This window comes from Cololabis saira, chromosome 9, assembly GCF_033807715.1.
Source record: "Cololabis saira isolate AMF1-May2022 chromosome 9, fColSai1.1, whole genome shotgun sequence".
In the NCBI taxonomy this organism is placed as follows: Eukaryota; Metazoa; Chordata; class Actinopteri; order Beloniformes; family Belonidae; genus Cololabis; species Cololabis saira.
In genome coordinates, this window is record NC_084595.1 from 11,771,041 (window position 1) to 11,791,180 (window position 20,140).

Here is a 20,140-nt window from a genome sequence, read left to right on the forward strand (position 1 = left end):
AGGGTAATAATCAAGGTGTTCTGACCGAAAGCTTGGTGGTGTTATTTATTAATGTGCACTATGTACATACATATTTATATATACATGTGTATATATGTGTTTATTTCGCTGCATGAGCACTTCTGGTTAGATGCTAACTGCATTCCGTTGCCCTGTACTTTTGACATGTGCAATGACAATAAAGTTGAATCTATTCTAATCTAATCTAATGTAATCAAAGTAGAAGAACGCTCCAGAAAAATAGAAAAGTATTTCCAGGTACTGGTTTCGTCAACAGCAGTGTAGCAGAGGTCAAGTTGAGTTTTGTAAGACCAAGAACCTTTTTCATGAGAGGTCAATAATACACTTTAATAGCAGGAGTCTTTACAAAAATCATTCAAAAATAGATAACTACTTGAAACAATTCAGAAAATTCAATGTGATTGCAGTTTCCGAGACCTGGCTGGAAAAGGAAAAGGGTTACAATGTGGGAATAGAGGGCGATGAGCTATTCACAATGGACCTATGCTAAATCTGGAGGAGCTGCATTATATGTTGATGCCACTTTAAGATGCAACATGATTCCATCTTTGTCAGCTGCCATTGATGGTATTATGGAATTGATTACTATTGAAATTATTGGTGCAGATACAAAGAATATAATAATCAGCTGCGTGTACAGAACACCTGGATCTTGTCTAGATACATTCAACCAAAAACTAGATGACCTTTTCGGTAACATAAGTAACACGGTACACATAATGTGTGGGGATTTCAATGTAGACCTTCTAAACCCCCATGGACATCCTAAAATAACAGATTTTATTAATGCAATATATAGCAAAAGTCAATTCCCATTAATCACAAAGCCAAGTAGAATCACAATAGAAACAGCCACATTGATTGATCATATTTATATAAATGAAATAGAATGCCAAGCCACGGCGGGACTACTTATAAATTATATCAGTGATCATCTCCCTGTTTTCAGTATCTTTCCACAGCTTCTTAAAAAGGAAACCAAAACCAAAATGCTCAACCACAAACTCACTAGACGTACAACACCCGAATCTGTTGCTGCGTTCAGGGAAGACCTGAGCATCCTGACGTTGGATGAGGTTTACGCCACAGACGACCCAAACCAGGCCCACGAGGACTTTCTGTCCAATATAATTAAGCGTTATGACAAACATTGTCCGTTAAGAAAGGCTACATCCAAGAACAAAGCCAGACTAGATCAGCCATGGATTACAAAGGGCCTTGGAAACGCTTGTAAAAAGAAAAACCTATTATATAAATTATATATGAAACATAGGACCAAGGAAGCAGAACTTAGATATAAAACATATAAAAATAAACTAATAAGTATTATCAGATCTAAAAAAAAAGGATTATCATAAACAACTGGAACAGCATAAGAATCTACCTTGACAGGTAAAACATTTGTTCTCACTGTGTGCTTTAGAAATCTCCAACCATATATTAGACCTTGGGACAGAAGTGTGTGTAAGAGCTCCCCAGACTCACCACCATTCACAGTAATTACAAGTATCTAGACCCTTTAATAACGGTGCTGCAGGAGCTTTTCATTTGTTGATTGGACATGTTGTGCTACTCTCAGCACTCTCTTTTGCCTGAGCGTGTTGTAGCAAAACTGTCTGTCCTCAAAACTGTCCACTGCTTTGAACTAACAAAAATGAGAAAGTAACACACATATTGTAAACCAATCATTCCAGCAGACGAGAAAACTCATCAGAATAAAGGTCAGAGCTGTGAAACAGTGTCTGACCCCAGAAGTGGCTCCAAATTGGATTGGAGTCTATATCAAGACTCCTCTGATTATTTTACCTGCTTCATGTGATTTTGTCCTTGACAGTTTTAACAGAAAACTTTAACAGTCAAGCCTGGACTCAGTAGCTCCACTAAAGACAAAAATGGTAAAAAACTAATAAACAATAAAACGAAACAACTCAAATAAAATTGCAGGAAAGCTGAAAGAAAATGGAGGAAACATAAACTGTCAATAAATAATCAAATTCTACAAGGGCAAACAACTTTGTGCAAATTACCTCTTATGCAAAGAATTTGCAGACCCCTTCAGAAGCAAAACTGACTTCAACCAGGATTTTACTTGACCCATAAAAACAGTTTTTAGTGAATCTAAAGGGAACATTTTTGTCCTGGTGGATGCTGAGATGTTTGGTGGAGTCTTAATCCAAGTAAATCCCATTACCTGGGTTTTAGACCCAATTCTCACTCCACTTTTCAAAACCTTTTATGAATCCTTTGAGGGTGAGCTTTGAAATCTTATGAATTGCTCTCTTCAGACGGGTATCTTTCCTTCTGCTGAAGTAAAGCAATCTAAATCCTGAGGTTTTCATAACTATAGACCAGTATCCAACTTGCCATGTCTTAGCAACATTTTAGAAAATGTTGTTTCTATTCAGTTGAATAATAAAAAAAAAAAGATTTTTGAGAGATTTCAATCTGGTTTTAGGATGAACCAGAGTACAGAGACAGCCCTAATAAAAATCATCAATGATTTGAGGTGCAACCTGGCCTTGCACATGATTTTAGTCTCGGTACTACTGGATATAAGTGCAGCCTTTTATACAGTAGACCACCCAATCCTAAATAAACGTAGGCACCTGATTGGCCTGTCTTGCACTACTCTGGTTCAAATCCATCACCGTGGAAGGTTTCTGGTAAGAATACCTGTACATGCTCCCCAGGGATCCATGAAATCAAATGCAGTTTTCCCCAAGGCTCAATTGTAGGCCCGATTCTTTTTAAGTTATACATGCCTCCACCTGGGGATGTCATTAGGAGACATGGCATTCATTTTCACACCTACACACAGCTGTAAATTGTCATGTCACCTGATGATGAACTTATTAATTGTATTTTTCGACATCAAATCATGAATGGCAGAAAACGTCCTGCAACTCAACCAGGACAAAAACCAAAGACTAAGAGAGACATTTGTCAGAATTACATCGGCTATCTTTATAGACATCTGTTCAAGTAAAGAACCTGGGCATCATTCTGGACTGAGCTTAGTTTTATCCTACATGGTGAGCCTGTGGTACAAAACAAGTTTTTTTTATTATCTTTAAGAATGTAGCCAGAGTCTGCCTGTTTCCATCACGTGACAACGCAGAGATGCTGATGCATGCTTTCATGTCAAGTGACATTGATTACTGTAATGCCCTTGTTTCCTGGTCATCCCAAAAGAACCAAACATTTCACACCTTCAGCTCCTTCAGAACTTGGCTGCTCATGTATTGACCAAGAGCAGAAAGCGGCCTCTCATTAGACAGGTTTTTAAATGATTGCATTGGGTATTTCATCATCGATTTTATGGTACTTTCTAAAGTTTAAATCCGCCTTCTTATCTTACTGCTTTGCTTTTACCTTATGAACCATCGCGGACCCTCAGGACCATGGCCCAGCCATTTTTTACATGTTATTATTCATTCTAATCTTTGATTGTATTTCATCATTGATAGGGATTAGGGTTGGTGGGGAAGGGGGTGGGTGCATGGACTGGCTTTGTTCTTACTGTTAAGCACTTTCTGCAGCATTTTTGTACGAAAAGTGCTACATAAGTAAAGTTTGATTTTGATTTGATTTCTGCTTCCTGAATATGAAAAACATTTTGCAGTTTCTAAGATTTCTGTATGCCACAAATGTCTGAAGTTCAAATATCTTATCTTGTCTCCATTGTATACATTTTGTCTTATGTATTTTTTTCTATTATTTTTCATTCTTTATGCATCTTACAAGAGGCAAATATGCACCGTCAATGCGAAAATGGGATTTTCTTCTAGCACATATCTTGATACATCTGTGTAAAATCGTATATGTACATAACAAGTACAGATAACATTTTTTGTACAAAATGAGATATTGATGTTCATAATAAGAAGACAACTGATCATCAAAGACACAAGATGGGAAGACATGGGTAAACTTAGGTAAACATGGGTAAATATGGGTAAACTTGGGTCCCATAAGATGAATGAAATGAGACACACGTGAACTAGGCCGGAAAAGGAAATGATGACAAGCCTTTCATAGGTGTGAAACGATGGCAGCTTGTCAGGAAAACTCAAGCAAAAAGAAGAAAGGAGAAAATTGCTGGAGTTCAGGTTCATGATGCTGCGATGGTTGTTTTATCACTAGAGTAAAAAAAGTACAGTGACACTGCACTCAGAGCAGCAGCCTAATGATATGTGTGTGTGTTTAATCTGAAGAGTAGTTCACCTTGCGTTTGGCAGTCAGCTGCTCCTTGTAGTGATCAGAAGAGTCTCCAGGGATCTCGCTGGCCCAGAGCGTCAGTCCCACCACCAGGTAAGCACAGCCCATCACCAACAGTGGGAGGAAGTAGATCAGGATGGCCACACACACATGATACCTGCGATAGGAGATGCTGCATCAGAAAGGAGTCGTGCACTTTGGGGAGTTCCAGGGATGATCAGTCGTTGTTCACCTTTTGTCTACCAACACAGTGGTACACTGGCTCTGTCATCAACATTTTGTAAACCCCATCACTGCATGTCATCTTTTTCCAAAATGATTTTGGATACTTGGACAAAACAGTGGCTCATATAATATGACAGTTAGCATACAGGACTGTCTCAGAAAATTTGAATATTGTGATAAAGTTCTTTATTTTCTGTAATGCAATTAAAAAAACAAAAATGTCATACATTCTGGATTCATTACAAATCAACTGAAATATTGCAAGCCTTTTATTATTTTAATATTGCTGATTATGGTTTACAGTTTAAGATTAAGATTCCCAGAATATTCAAATTTTTTGAGATAGGATATTTTGAGTTTTCTTAAGCTGTAAGCCATGATCAACAATATTAAAATAAAAAAAGGCTTGCAATATTTCAGTTGATTTGTAATGAATCCAGAATGTATGACATTTTTGCATTACAGAAAATAAAGGACTTTATCACAATATTCAAATTTTCTGAGACAGTCCTGTATATTAGTATGCCATTTAAACATAAAGGTCCGCATTACAAGCTGTTAATAATAGTTTTTTTCAAACCATAGGAGTGAGGAACATAAATCATCAGTGATTGTTAGATTAGATTAGATCCCAGTCCCTGGCACTATAGTGTGGAGTCCTCGATCTGTTTCATGGCCAGCTGTGCAACTGTTGCAAAAAATGTGCATACTGCTTGCCATAATTATTCAGAGTTACTTCTGATAGCCTAAAGTAAACACGGAAAAGAGCAAAGGAACTAACACTTTGTGTATTTACACTACACCTTCATTTAACTGTCAAAATTAAAAATCAAGGTCCTGGATGCAGAAGCTCCAGAGCAAACAGCAAAAACACAGATTACAACAGCACGCCTCTGTTTGGTAAATACTACCGATGCTCAGTACCTGTCAAGTCATAGTACTCTTGCAGTGTGTTTGTTATAGAGCTCCGTCACGGATTATATTGTCTTTCAGTCACTTGCTGTCTACATATCGATGAAACGCAAGGCCTGCTAAATGAAACATGCCGTCTCCTGAGAGAACAAAATAAAAACTTGTTTTTCCTGAACAATTATATTTTTTTATGCACACCCAATAAATGTTACACTGTTATTGGACAAGGTTACTATACTATGTGCTAACAAGACCGACTAAGTATTAATGAGTTCCAAAGTGGACATTAGGAGATATTCCCTCTATTTTTTTTTTCATTTTTCAGAAAGGAGCTTTTGCATTTTGGTCATTAATATACTCACCCGCTGTTTTATTAGGCACACCAAGCATACTTTTAGTGATAAGTATATGGACCCAATAAGGCGGCTAGTGAGTGTGTATTTTACTATACACCCGAGCTAATAGGTATATTTTGTAGGAAGTGCAGTAAAGAAATGGAAAAGCGAGGAATTTTGTCACCGCAGAATGGAAAATATGACCTTAGAAGACGAAGTGTTTTCAGCATCCTCAAACACAAGTATTTTGAATGAATGAATGAATGAATTTTTATTTCGAACATGTATATAAAATAAAAGTAAAAATAATAATAAAAAAAGATAAACATTTACATCTTCATATAAACATATGTTCACTTTTTCCTAGTTCCTACCCCTTTATAACACTATGGATTTACATTATTGCTATTACAGTATTATATCTACACAATATCCATATAAATATAATCTATATAAATACTCTGTAAACATGCCTATTATTACATAATTATCCATATAAGTATATAGACAATATAAATATTACATAAATGTTATATCAATATCTAGAAAATACAACTATTATATACATCTATATAAATATACACTATATAAACTACATAAATATCCTTTATCCTTTTTATTTTGTCGCTACAACAGATGTGCCTTATTATTTGAACCTCTGGTTATTTCTAAGATATTAAAAAAAGGACATGGAAAAGCATAATATGACCACTTCAACACTTCACTTTTCTCCCCAGCTACTTGCTAACTTTGTTTAGCTGTTATCTGTTGCTGGGAAGGGAAAACACAGGTGGTTTATCATATCTTTTTGTAAAAAAAATCCCTTCCTGCTAGATGACACTAATGAGTACAATGGGATTGAATGCTGAAAATATAAGCGAGGAAACCAGAGCAGTGCAGAGCGAAACGGAGCCCCAGAGGAGCCCCAGTCCACATCTCCTGGAGTGAAAAGTCTTATATCTATGAAACACCAAATACACATTCTAGTGCATGTTTAAAAAAAAAAAAAGTTTATATCGGTGGGTAAGTTATAATCTGTTTTTCTGGAGAAATAATGTAGCAGAATGAAAAACCCATTTATATGAATTATATCAACATTAATGACTTTACAAGGTCCTGCTTTATACAGTAATTGAACAATGGAAGGCAGCAGTCAGACCTCTTCTTCAATAACTGTTCACTAATTAAAAACATTTATGGAATAATTAAATGTGACAGTTTAAATAGTTAGCTAATGATTTGCTTATCTGTCACGGACCCAGTGTTTGATCCTGGTGGGTCTTTGTGAACTGTGTGCTCTGGGCGTTATGTGCGCGCGCTGATGTCCATTAAAATGTGAACAGTTGTATTAAATCATCCTGAGCGGTATGAAAACGCTCATAATGTGATCAACTGTTGCTCAGGGACAAGAGTCCTCCTAACTCCAGCATCTAAAGAGGGACAGTCTGTTCCCTCCTGTGCCAATCGTACGAATGAGCCTGACAGCTGTTCGCTTTGCAAGTAACAACAATCCTGTCATTTTAACTGAATACCATGGAGACAAAAAAGGATTTTGATGGAGCAGCATACACACGTCCCATACACATGTATGTGAGCGCACACATCACACTAACAACCCCCCCCCCTCTTCACAGCAGCTGCAGCCAAAACAAGGACAACTTGATAATATATGAATCCCCACAATGTTACAATAGCAGCTATGATGGATGTCATTTTCAAATGCTCTCTATTCACTAGTCTATCTCCCTCTTTTTAAAAAAGGTCCCATATTATGTTGTCGCTGACTTTCAGAGATTCAAAATTGACTTCAAGTGTAATAAACCGAGTTTTCAGACTGCCTACTTGTCATTCTTAAGGGGGAGCGTGGCTGATAAAGTGTCAGGGTTTGGTTGAGTAGGACCCAGAAGAAGGAGACAAAGGAGGCAGGAGCTCCAAAAAAAAAGAAGAGGTTTATTAAAAAAAAAAAAAGCAAAGCGCTGCTGAGCAGGATTGCAAAATAGGAGAGCCTAAGCATGCCAAAAACCCTAAAACCTGAAATGACCCATGGAGAGAACGGTACACGTCTGCAGGGAGCAAAGGAAAGACAAGACGAGATATACACAGAGGGCTTGAAGAGACACAGGTGCACACGATCAGGGCAGATGGGAACAAGGGAAGTCAAGACAGAACTAAAGCACAAGGACATGGGATTTCAAAATAAAACGACATGAATACAAAAACCTTGACAAAACTGTGACATAAACCCAAACCCCGAGACATAAAGCAGTAACTATTTTGAAAGCAAAGACATATAGAGAAGTATAATCCCTGTTGGTGCTTGATCAATGATCAACATGAACAGTGATCAATATGGCACAATTGTCACGGCTCAGACAGGACAGAGAACCCAAATGCACAACACCAGGCAGGATCAGAGTCCAAGAGGCTTTAATCTTTGTCAAAAGGCAGGCAGGGGTCAAACCGGGTAGTCAGGCAGATCAGGCAAACAAAACCAAAAACGGACAGGCAAAAATCCATACCCCAAGAATCAGGCAGGCTCAAAGACAGGCAGGCAGGCAGAAACAAAACAGGATATGCAGGCTGGAAAGCGAGGCAAAAACCCACGACAATCTGGCAAACTAGAAGGTGGAAATGGGCCGGTATATGAAGGGAACTGCTGATGAGGGAAACCAGGTGTGGAGCTGGGTGGGGAAGCACAGGTGAAGGGAATGGGTGGATCTCTGGCTGATTAGGGTGGCAGGATCTGGAAAAACAGGGGAGTGAGTTAAACAGTAAAATAAACCTATCCTACACTGTGAAACTGTGACAACAATATGCGATATGATATGCTGCTCCTGTAGGTACCGAGGTCTAGGTGGAAGCTCAGAGGGGAAAGGACTTTCTTAATTGCTGCCTTGCACATTGGGGAGGCCCCTTCACTGTCCACTTTTAAAACTAGGGCTGGGGATCGATTCAAATGTCAAGAATCGATTCGATTCCTATTCTTAAGATTCAGAATCGATTATCAAGATTTGATTCGATCCGATTTGATTCGATTCCGATATTGATTTGGGTTAGTGTTATTAAAACTTTTTTTTGAGCTGTTGCATGAATTATATGACCGTAGTTATGCAAAATATTACTACTAGTATTATATTGAGATTAAACAGCAAGTATTGGCAGCTAATGATGCTGTAAGGACCAATCAGCTCCCAGAATGCTGATAGAACTGCTTTCAGAAACATCATGTGGGTCAGAATTATCAAACAGATCCAGGGCAGCAAACAGAGACGGATGAAATCGGTTTTATTTTTTCCCACATTCCGTTTTTATTTGTTCCATTTTCGGTCTATTTTGGTTTTTAATTTTTGAGCATTTGGTTTTTAGCATTTTTTGAAAATGTAACCCCAAGACAGTATATAAAGTAATGAAATATAGACAATTTATGCAATTATAACCTAACACTTTAATGTTTTCATACCTTTAAACATATTTAAAGGCAAAAACATGGCACCAGTTATCCTCGTGTCCAACAAAACATTCCTTTTTTGGGGATAAACAAAAAAATAACCAAAAGTTGTAATGTAATGATGAAAAAAAAAAAAACATAAATAAATAAAAAAAAATAAATAAAAAAAAATCGATTTTTAGACATATGAATCGATTTTTAGGAATTAATATGAGAATCAATTTAGAATTGGAAATCGATTTTTTCAACACAGGCCTATTTAAAACCCGTCTTAATTCATGTTGTTCTTTGGCTTTCAAACTCAGTGAGTTTCTTTAATGTGTTTTAATTGGTCTTATTGTGTAGAATTTAAATTGTTTTCAAGCCGTGTTTTTATATCTTCTTTTTCTTCTCTTAGTATTCAGCCGTGTGCAGAAACTTGTTTCAGCGTTGGTTGTTTTAGTGCTTTATAATAACACATTATGTCCTCCTATCAAAGGCTGAGACTATTTTGTCCGTGTTGGATCTTTGCTGAAATGACCACAGACATGCAGCATAAAAACCTCCTTTTTGACCATGTCTGTACAGCTATGTGTGTAACAGCTGCGATTAGGGAGTGAAGTCAGTGAAGGGACTCGGGTCCAATCAGCCGTCCACTTCCTTGTGTTGTGCCTCTTTTGAAGTTGTTTTAAAAGCTTTGTGCGCCCCACTTCTGAAGAACATCAAATACAGTGTAATGAGAAGCTGGGTGAAAATAAAGTGAGAAGCTGGATCATTGAGATCTGAGCCCTGCAAATCTGAATGGCTCGCTAAATTAGACTTTTTCAGAACTTGGCCACCCCAAACTCGCTAGCATGATGAAATTATGTCAGGTTAGGTTTTGAACTGACAGTCCCTTTACACACCCACAGGGACCAGAAAGCACATACTGTAAAAGGTGATATTGTTTCATGATATGTCCCCTTTAAGAATTCACATGTTGGATTCTTTTCTCTTAAGTGTTAATTAGACTGTGGCAGATGTTGCGTGTCTCAGAGATTTAATGCTCCTTAAAAAAGTATTTGATGATGGTCATAGCCCTGAAACTGTATTCATGTTGTAGAAGAGTAAAGCCAGGGTCACAGAGAACTGGTCCAAAGATGAATACTAATTTGGTGTAGGGCAGTGTGTTCTGTCGCTGCTTCAATTATAACATCGCTAAGGATCAAGAGTGTCCTATTCCAAACATGACCACATCGATGGTTTTTTTTTCTTTCTCCCCACCATGCCCTATAATCAAATATGTGCGTATCACGTAAGAGCCTCTGCAAGTGAAGTGTACAAATGGTCTCCAGTCAGTGGTGAAGAACAAAAACCATATTTTAGCCGAATGACTTTTTATAACCCACTAAGTAGTTTTCCTGTCTAGCGCTAACCAAGTACTTCTTTATTCCTTGCATCCATCCAAGAAGGGACAAATTATTGCTGTTACGTGTTTTCATATTGACTTGTCTCCATGGCAACGATTAAAATGCTGTTCATTAACTTCACTGTGGCATTGTAAAATGCATTTTAGCCCGAACCATTATGTTTGAACATAATTTGTGTAAAGAAGCCTGCCAAGACGTGACAAAAGTGCTATCCTAATGTGGGCCCATTTCATCAAGTTAATGTAACTTGAAAGTGAAAAATCAGTTGTTGTATATCGGTTTTGAACTTGAGTGCCACAACTTAAAGGAGCTGTATGTAAGAGCAATAATAAAACGAATCATAAAATGACCCCGATATGTCAACAGACATTTAAAAATCATGTTCATTTCAAATACTTATGTCACTGACAACAGCACTCAAGCCAGGATATTCCAGTTTAAAAAGAGGAGTTGCAGCCCTCAACTGATGTTTATGTTGTCATTTTTTGTTTTGGCCTGAAGCTCCACCCTCCACCTATCTCCCAATCACCAAGTCAGTAATGTTTCGGCATCCGGGTTGCCAGCTCGGCTCTAATTATCGCAGCCATGGCAGCCTACGTTCCTGCTGCATTCTGCAGCTAACCTGGCAACCTCTGGTCGGGGGGAGGAGGGGGAGGGTACACGCCGCTCAACAATATTTTGAAAGTGACTGCAGTACCAGTTTTGGACATTTATTACAGACGGCTCCTTTAAGAAGCTGAGTATAATTGCACTATCCATCCTCACTGACCTCCTTAAGGAAACGATGTGTCCGTGTTGAGGATATTTTTATATAATTATGTGAATATTTTATAATCATCTAACACCTAAGTAAAACATTTAACTAAGACTAATATTGAGAGTGGAGAGAGAGACAGAGAGAGTGGAAAAAAACACTGGCCGGACACACACACACGGGTAAGGGAGGGGGAAGTCCGCTGCACTTGCAAGCCAATGGCCTTGAGCAACTGTGGCAAAGAGGCAAAATAATGAATGATTATAGTAAATGAGCAAAGAAGCCTCATTTTCCTAAGCGGCAGTTTTCTAGTGATGATAAGGATGCAAAGAAAGAACTTCAAAGAAGTTGCTGAACAGATGTGTAGAATCGTAAAAGAGAAAATAATGCATTTATTGTCATATGTCTCTTATCTGCCTATAAAAGCCGTGGTCCAGGAGATAAGTTTTCAGAGTTTTCCTTGGACCGCGGAACATGCGATGCTCTCCTGTGGACGTCTTGTACTTTTTTTGGAATAAAGGACCTCCACAGTATTTGTTGGACGAATGCCAGCCGAAACTTTGACTCCTGTGTTTTTCTTCAAGTCCACGGATGAAGGAAAAACTTAGACGATTTGGAATAATGGAAAACTTAGGATTATTGTGGAGATCCCAAAAAGGATTTTCTCTACATTTGGCGAGCCGAGCTTCAGGAGAAAGTTACCGGATTTCAGGACTTACGGATCCCGGTGGGAGGTAGGAGATAAATCTTTTTTCTTTTTTTTAAAGAAAAAAAAAAAAAAAGAAAGAAGAGAGGAAAAGAGGTTGCAGCGGTTCTCGATGTAAAATTAAAACAGTTTAGTTCGCCCTCCGCGGTTCACTTTGCCCTTGTGTGCTACGGATTTTCGGTTTTGTTATTAAATTTATGTTTTAAAATCCGAGTGTTTGCGCTGCCGTTAGCGGAGCGGTAGCGGCGCTCTGCCCGGCCTGCTTCCTCTCACACGGAGCGGAGCGGAGGGAGTTTAAAACAGAGGGTCTGAAGATAAGAACCGCGTTAAATCTTCGGGGTTAGATCAGGGAGTGAAAAATAGTTGAACAGAGTTTTTCCTGTTTGAAATTATTGTTTGAGAGCGGTGGGACGATCGGAGCCTCCCGCTCGGGGGAGGACAGCCTGCCGAGCGGCTCGGGGGCTGGGTTTCCGCTGGCCGATTATGGTCGGGAATAAAAATAAATAAATAAATAAATAAATAAATTTAGTTTTGCTGTGGCAAATAAATAAAGGCAGAATCCTAGTCTCGAGCAAACTCCCTTAACAATTAAATTAGACACGCCGCCTTTTAACTCTTCCATATCAGGGTCATGCTCATGCCTGTGGCGGGGGGGAGTTTGAGGAAATAAAAGAAAAAAAAAAAAGAGGAAAAGTTCACGGCTTTAAATCTTCGGTATGACACGAGAGAATTTAGGCGGATCTCACCCATTTTTTTATTTTAAGTCTCCCATATTAGACTCGGTTGTGGTTCCGTGATCGTGGCCGCTGCGGGTTCCGCGGCGCGGGGTGGTGCACCCCCGCGCTGCGGGCTCTGCCTCGGTCCGACGCGGGACTGTGATTCGAACATTGTCCAACAAGGAATTTGACTCCGGTAGTTTCGCTCTATCTGGTTTCGCTCTATATTAGGATACTTTGTACTATTATGGGTATTATAAATAATAATAATTGTAATTATTTACGATAAGTTTCGCGGAAGCGGGAGGACAGTCATCCGCTTAGCGTCGGGGCGGTCCGCGCCCCCGCGGCATCCATCAGTGTATACCTACGACTGAGTTTTTAAGATTTAAGAGGCTGCTGTGTGTGAGAGAAGTTTTATTGCTTTTTCAAAGTGGGGGGATAGGTCTCTTATCTTATCTCTTCCCCGGTAGGGATACGGGAATGCTGTTTCCATAGAAGTTTCAGAGTAGGCTCAGCACATGCACACATTGCATTGATCAGCATAAAACAGTTTAAATCAGCAATGAAAAATTAAAGCTTGGTTGTGGTTCCGTGATAAGGGCCGGTGCTGGGCTTTGCGGGCGCAGGGTGCGCGCCCCCGCGCTGCGGGCTCAGCGTTGGTCTGACACGGGACTGTGATTCAGGATAAGGGAGATTTATTACGGTATTTAATGTATATTTTAAACGGGCCTTGAATGTCTTAGAAACAATCTGGGGCTGTTTGTTTCTGCATGGGTCAGAAATTCAGCCTGTGGGACATGTCTCCCTGACATGTCTCCCTGACATGTCTCTCTGAGGGAATGGGTAGCTGGTGGATTTCGAGGGGCGTGACTATGGTAATGAGGCTCTGTGCTGATTGGCTGGTGGATTTCAAGGGGCGTGACTATGGTAATGAGGCTCTGTGCTGATTGGCTGGTGGATTTCGAGGGGCGTGACTATGATCTGATTGGCTGGTTGATTCCAAGGGGCGTGACTATGGTAATGAGGCTCTGTGCTGATTGGCTGGTGGATTTCGAGGGGCGTGACTATGATCTGATTGGCTGGTTGATTCCAAGGGGCGTGACTGGTAATGAGGCTCTGTGCTGATTGGCTGGTTGATTCAAAGGGGCGTGACTATGATAAGGCTCTGTGCTGATTGGCTGCTGGAATGACGTGTAGGAGGGGAGGGCATATGGGCCTCTCCGGATAGGAAAAAAAAAAAAAAAAAAAAGTCGTCTGGACAGAGATCTCAACTTAGGCCCATAAATCATCACCACTGCGCTTCTAAACAGAATCACTACATACTAACACTCACAACAGGGCTGGACTGGGAGAAGGGTTTTAAACATGAGTCAACCATACAAATTCTACCATTATCAGTACATTGGTGACATCTAGTTGGGAAGCTTCCATAGAAGCGTTTGGTTGATATCTCCGCTGTTTTGTGAGTGCAGCATGAGTAGTTTGGGATGAATATTCACTACTAGATGGATATACCAGTCCTCCCCTGAGGACTGGAAGTCTCAGAGTAAAGCTCAATAACTTTCTTTGGTTTTGGGGAAGTCAGGGAAGTAGGTCCCCATATGTGACCCTAGGGTCCCAGGAGGATAAAGAACATTTATGCACTATTGCTGGCTCAATGAAGGACCCTGTGTCTTCGGGAGATGTCGTTGAACAGTTTCAGGTGCATTGCTTGAAAAATCTGAAAACATAAACAGGAAAAATTTATTACGATACTAATAGAGCTCCGTAACACGGAGTCACACCAGTGCTAATCTAAATACTTGGCCCATGCAAAAGATCATACTTGTAGACAAATATAAATAACATAAAGATTAACGTTACTTACCGCTGAGTCGTGTGCAGTTGCCGGGTCCGTGCTGTTGGTACTGATCCTTTTATGAGGGTAAGTGTCGAAGCGAGGACTGTTAACACAAACCGAAACCGAACCGTGGGCTGCCTGAACCGCTGCACCCCTAATATCCTCCCTCTGGCCGGCTCCAATGGTCAGAAAATGCTGGTATAAACTTTCTAAAAAACCTAGAATTAACAATTTTTTTAATGTATGGACGGTATCGGCTGGTATTCGGCACAAAATTCAGAATGTGTGGATGAATGAATGTGGCCAATGGGATGAAAAAGAAGCGTATTTAACTGGGTAGAATTTCTGGAAAAAGATTTTTGTATTTGAAGTTATGAAGAGATGAGTTTTTGTTTTAGTGTTGGAAAAAGATTTTTGTATTTGAAGTTATGAAGAGATGAGTTTTTGTTTTAGTGTTGGACAAAGTTTTTGGGATTTGAAGTTACAAAAAAGATTATGATTTAAAAGAGTTTTTGTTTTAGTGTTGGACAAAGTTTTTTGGGATTTGAAGTTATAAAATTATGATTTAAGTTTTTGGGATTCGGAATACAAAGTTTTTGGGATTTGAAGTTATAAAATTATGATTTAAGTTTTTGGGATTCGGAATACAAAGTTTTTGGGATTGGAAGTTATAAAATTATGATTTAAGTTTTTGGGATTCGGAATACAAAGTTTTTGGGATTGGAAGTTATAAAATTATGATTTAAGTTTTTGGGATTCGGAATACAAAGTTTTTGGGATTGGAAGTTATAAAATTATGATTTAAGTTTTTGGGATTCGGAATGCAACGTTTTTGGGATTTGAAGTTATAAAATTATGATTTAAGTTTTTGGGATTCGGAATACAAAGTTTTTGGCATTTGAAGCTATAAAATTATGATTTAAGTTTTTGGGATTCGGAGTACAAAGTTTTTTGGGATTGGAAGTTATAAAATTATGATTTAAGTTTTTGGGATTCGGAATACAAAGTTTTTGGGATTGGAAGTTATAAAATTATGATTTAAGTTTTTGGGATTCGGAATACAAAGTTTTTGGGATTTGAAGTTATAAAATTATGATTTAAGTTTTTTGGATTCGGAATACAAAGTTTTTGGGATTGGAAGTTATAAAATTATGATTTAAGTTTTTGGGATTCGGAATACAAAGTTTTTGGGATTGGAAGTTATAAAATTATGATTTAAGTTTTTGGGATTCGGAATACAAAGTTTTTGGGATTGGAAGTTATAAAATTATGATTTAAGTTTTTGGGATTCGGAATGCAAAGTTTTTGGGATTTGAAGTTATAAAATTATGATTTAAGTTTTTGGGATTCGGAATACAAAGTTTTTGGCATTTGAAGCTATAAAATTATGATTTAAGTTTTTGGGATTCGGAATACAAAGTTTTTGGGATTTGAAGTTATAAAATTATGATTTAAGTTTTTGGGATTCGGAATACAAAGTTTTTGGCATTTGAAGCTATAAAATTATGATTTAAGTTTTTGGGATTCGGAGTACAAAGTTTTTTGGATTTGAAGTTATACAAATTATGATTTACGTTTTTGGGATTTGATGTTCAAAGTTTTTGGGATTTGAAGTTATAAAAAAGTTTTCGAGTTTATTTGTTTTTTTTTCTTTTTTGGTGTGGCACGGATTTTTAATTTTAGTTATCGGCTGTGTGTATAATTCTAACAGAACGGGAAAGAAGTACCTGCCCAGAATCAGTTCCGAGTACCTGCTCTGAGGTTTGGGTCTGTGGAAAAAAGTACCACTGGGAATGTATACAACAGATTATGATTTAAACAATAGTGGTTGATTTAATGTGTTTATACGGAAGTTGCTGTTTAAGTGTTTGAAAAAGTTTTTGGGATTTGAAGTTATAAAAATTATGATTTAAGTTTTTGGGATTTGAAGTACAAAGTTTTTGGGATTCGAAGTTATAAAAAATTATTATTTAAGTTTTTGGGATTCGAAGTTATAAAAAATTATTATTTAAGTTTTTGGGATTTGAAGTTCAAAGTTTTTGGGATTTGAAGTTATCGAAATTATGATTTAAAAGAGTTTTTGTTTTAGTGTTGGACAAAGTTTTTGTATTTGAAGTTGTGAAGAGATGAGTTTTTGTTTTAGTGTTGGGAAAAGTTTTTGGTATTTGAAGTTGTGAAGAAGATTATGATTTAAAAGAGTTGCTATTTAGTGTTTGAAAAGTGGTTTTATTTTTTCCTTCTCTCTCCATGGTGCGGAGAGTTGAAGAGCGTTTGAGATTCATAGTAGAGATTGTTCAAGATAGTAAATGTTGACTTTTGACTTGACTTGACGAAAACTTACGGGACAATTAAGGAATGAATAACGAATAACTGATAATTACTTATAAATAATGATTAAAAGGTTATGAAAAGGACCAGACTAGGTGACTGGCCCTGTGATGTATTCACTAGTGCATAAGCACAGTGAATTAGTGTATTGTTATATAACAGTATGACTGTTGGAGTAGCAGGGGAATTAACCCCGGAGTTTGAAAGTTTAGCCTGTTAAAACATGGGCATGATTGGGATGCCTGCAAAGGCGTATAGTCAGTTCTGTACAAGCAGATCTTGCTTAAATGGCAAGGGAGTTGGACCCAACAAATAAACTGTGTTAGAGAATAAAAAAAAGATGCACAGTATATTGGTATAAGGTAAAATAGAATACAGATACACTAAATAATCTTTGAAACAGAACATTAGGCATAAAAATGACCAAAAGGATTATTATGAGTCTGCATTGATTGAGAGCGAGGCAGATTGGAAAAAAGGAAAAAACAGGGGGACAAGATTAAAAGAATTAACTAAGCAACCACGGGCCGTGAGGATCGCTGTGAACTGCCAAATACCATGGGTACCGGTGAAAGTAAAACAGGCGAAGAAGACAACACTGGCAGAAGGTAATAGTGGTTACCCATCCGTCTAACAAACAAAAGTTTTTAAAGGGGTATGAGAAGATGACACAAAATGTCATCTGGACGAAAACACTGGCCTCTCGACGGCTGCTTTGATCCTGGGTGCTGTGATGGGGTTGACGGAGGGTTGGAACGAAATACAAAAAAAAAAAAAAAAAAGAGTATGTTGTAATTTGTCATTCTAAAAGGCAGGAAAATGCTGAGCAACACAATATATTGTAGTATTTTAATATCAAAGCTGAAAACTAGATAGGAAATATATGACAAAATGACACGTAAAAGTGTCAAAGACAGGATAACTGAGGATGGAAAGAAAACAGTTATAATAAATTGAGCGACTTTAGAAAGATAGCATGCAAAGTGAATCCCATCACGGTCAAGTGCCATAAGTTAATAGAAGGAGGGAGCAGACCAGTCAGGACATTCGTCTGACAGTACTACTGACGAATCAGAAGAAGAGTGCTGTAGAACAGAGGATGAATGGTTAATTGACTGTCCAGATGTACCAGAAGCAGGTTCAATAACGAGAAGCAAAGATCCGGATGACTCTGAGCATGGAGAGGGACGGGTCAGCCGGAGTCATCGGACTCCACGCCGGAACAGAAGTGAGTACGAATGCGATCAGCTCCACATCAGAGAACATCGCTGATTGACAGAGCCAGAGGCGGGACCATCTTACGGAGGGGTGACACAGGCACACCCACAATATCACTCCCTCCTGTTCAACAAATACCTGTTGTGCTTAATGCTTATCCTATAGCACCCTATACAGGTCGGGCCCGGACTCTGCTGGTTCCTCCAATCCAGGTTTATCTTAACCGAGGGGGTGATTCCTGGGAGCCTACAGGCGGTAGGGGACCGCATCTGCCAATACTGCAAGCAGCTCCTACAACACCACGAGCAGCTTCGACAATGCCTCAGTAATACTCAAGATTACACTACTGGGGAGGTAGACAAATGGGACACGTACAGATGGACTGTCCGATCATTCCGGGGACAGGGCCCCAAAATCCTGGGTCAGGACCTCCAAACCCTGGAGGGGGGACACGGGGGCAGCTTACTCCTGCAATAGGAGAAGATGGAGCCAACCTTCCCCGTGCTGCCTCGAAGATTCGGACAACACGCCAGTTAATCGTTTGGGAAGAGATGCGTTGTGTCAGCCCAATGCAAAAATCCGGATGGTGTATATTTTGAGATGGTACAAGACCAACCTGACAATATGACTGTTCCCATGATGCCACTAACGATTCCTGCAGAATCTCCACAGGTACCGACGAGCGACCTGGAGGCACAAGTACACTGGATGAAGCTAACAACACCGGACTCCTTCCTTCATCATGAGTGGGAAGCATGGAGACCACTGGTGGTGACACGGCTAGAAAACCAACGCCACCTCTCCTTTGTGCTATGCCTTTGACAGAGACCAAGTTCATGAGGACTTTGAGTTTGCAGTAGTGGATATCACAGACTGGTTTCAAATCCAACTCGACACCTCATGGGAGTATTGTTTCAGATGAACTGTTTTTCAGAATTGCACTCACACTGGTGGACTAAGTCGTAAGAAGACGTAAAGAGGGTTATAGTATCTAGACGAAAAGATAAACAAATGGTTATGGCCAACGAACACATGGTGCTAATAGAACAGATCCCGTCACAAGTTGGGTCCCTATGTAGAAGCAGATGCTATAGAGGCTATAGCAGGGCCAGTGGATAGGGGGGCCCTGATGAGAACAGATAGTGCATGCAATGCCTCAATCTTTCCCATCAACCGACCAGGTGGTAACGAATATAGACTAGTGCATGATTTGAGGAAATGCCAGTATTACCTGATCCTCACATGGTATTAGCTCTGTGCTCAGCATTTTTCAGCGTGCCAGTTCATCTTAATTCTCAGCATTTGTTTGCTTTACTTGTAAAGGCCTACAATCGTACACTCTCCCTCCATCTTTGATCACGCGCTTGCGGATGATCTTAGTCATTTAGGTATACAATCAACGGCTTTAATGTACGTGGACGGTATTTTGATTGTCTTTCTTTGGCAGGCTACAGCAGACCCTGGGTGTGTGATTGTGCTACCAAAACAGTCCCATTGAGAGTTTTAATCCGAGCAGGTGGACAAGGATGACAGTCAGCCCGGTTGCAGTGGACTGACGGGCAGAACGGGGGCTCTCCAGCTGCTAAGAAGGGAGGTTTCCGGACTGCCCCCGCTCTAGCCAATCCAGACTACACAGGAGGAAACGCCGGGCTCGTTTGGCCCGCCGGCATTTGTTTTTCCGCCGACTCTGGGGCGTGATTGGGTTTCCTCCGATTAAGACTAACTGCATGTTGTTGTTAATCCTGTATGGATTGACAAGGGGGGAAATTATAATATTAGCTAATACTAATCCTAATAAAAAATAAGAAGGGCAGAATGTGGAAGCAGGTGTCTCGGTTTGAAAAACAGACCGATATAGTCAGATTTTATTTTTATTTTTTATTATTTAGTTTTTGCACAAGATGATCAATATGACATTAAAAGTTTAGACAATTATCAATGAGGACCCCAACGAAATTTGTAGAGTTTACTTTCTATTTTCTCATCATTTTGTATTTTTTGATCTGAAAGGCAAAATATTTTCCGTAT

At 39.1% G+C, this 20,140-nt stretch overlaps 1 protein-coding gene across 1 annotated transcript in view; it reads right to left on the reverse strand.

Annotated features, from left to right (window-relative positions):
* The window catches only part of tacr1a (tachykinin receptor 1a), a 60,322-nt gene that overhangs the window by 5,099 nt on the left and 35,083 nt on the right, over positions 1 to 20,140 (reverse strand). Inside the window, exon 3 of the mRNA XM_061729763.1 lies at positions 4,246 to 4,396. Within this exon, the coding sequence (XP_061585747.1) occupies positions 4,246 to 4,396 (151 nt within the window). The remainder of the gene's footprint in view (positions 1 to 4,245; positions 4,397 to 20,140) is intronic.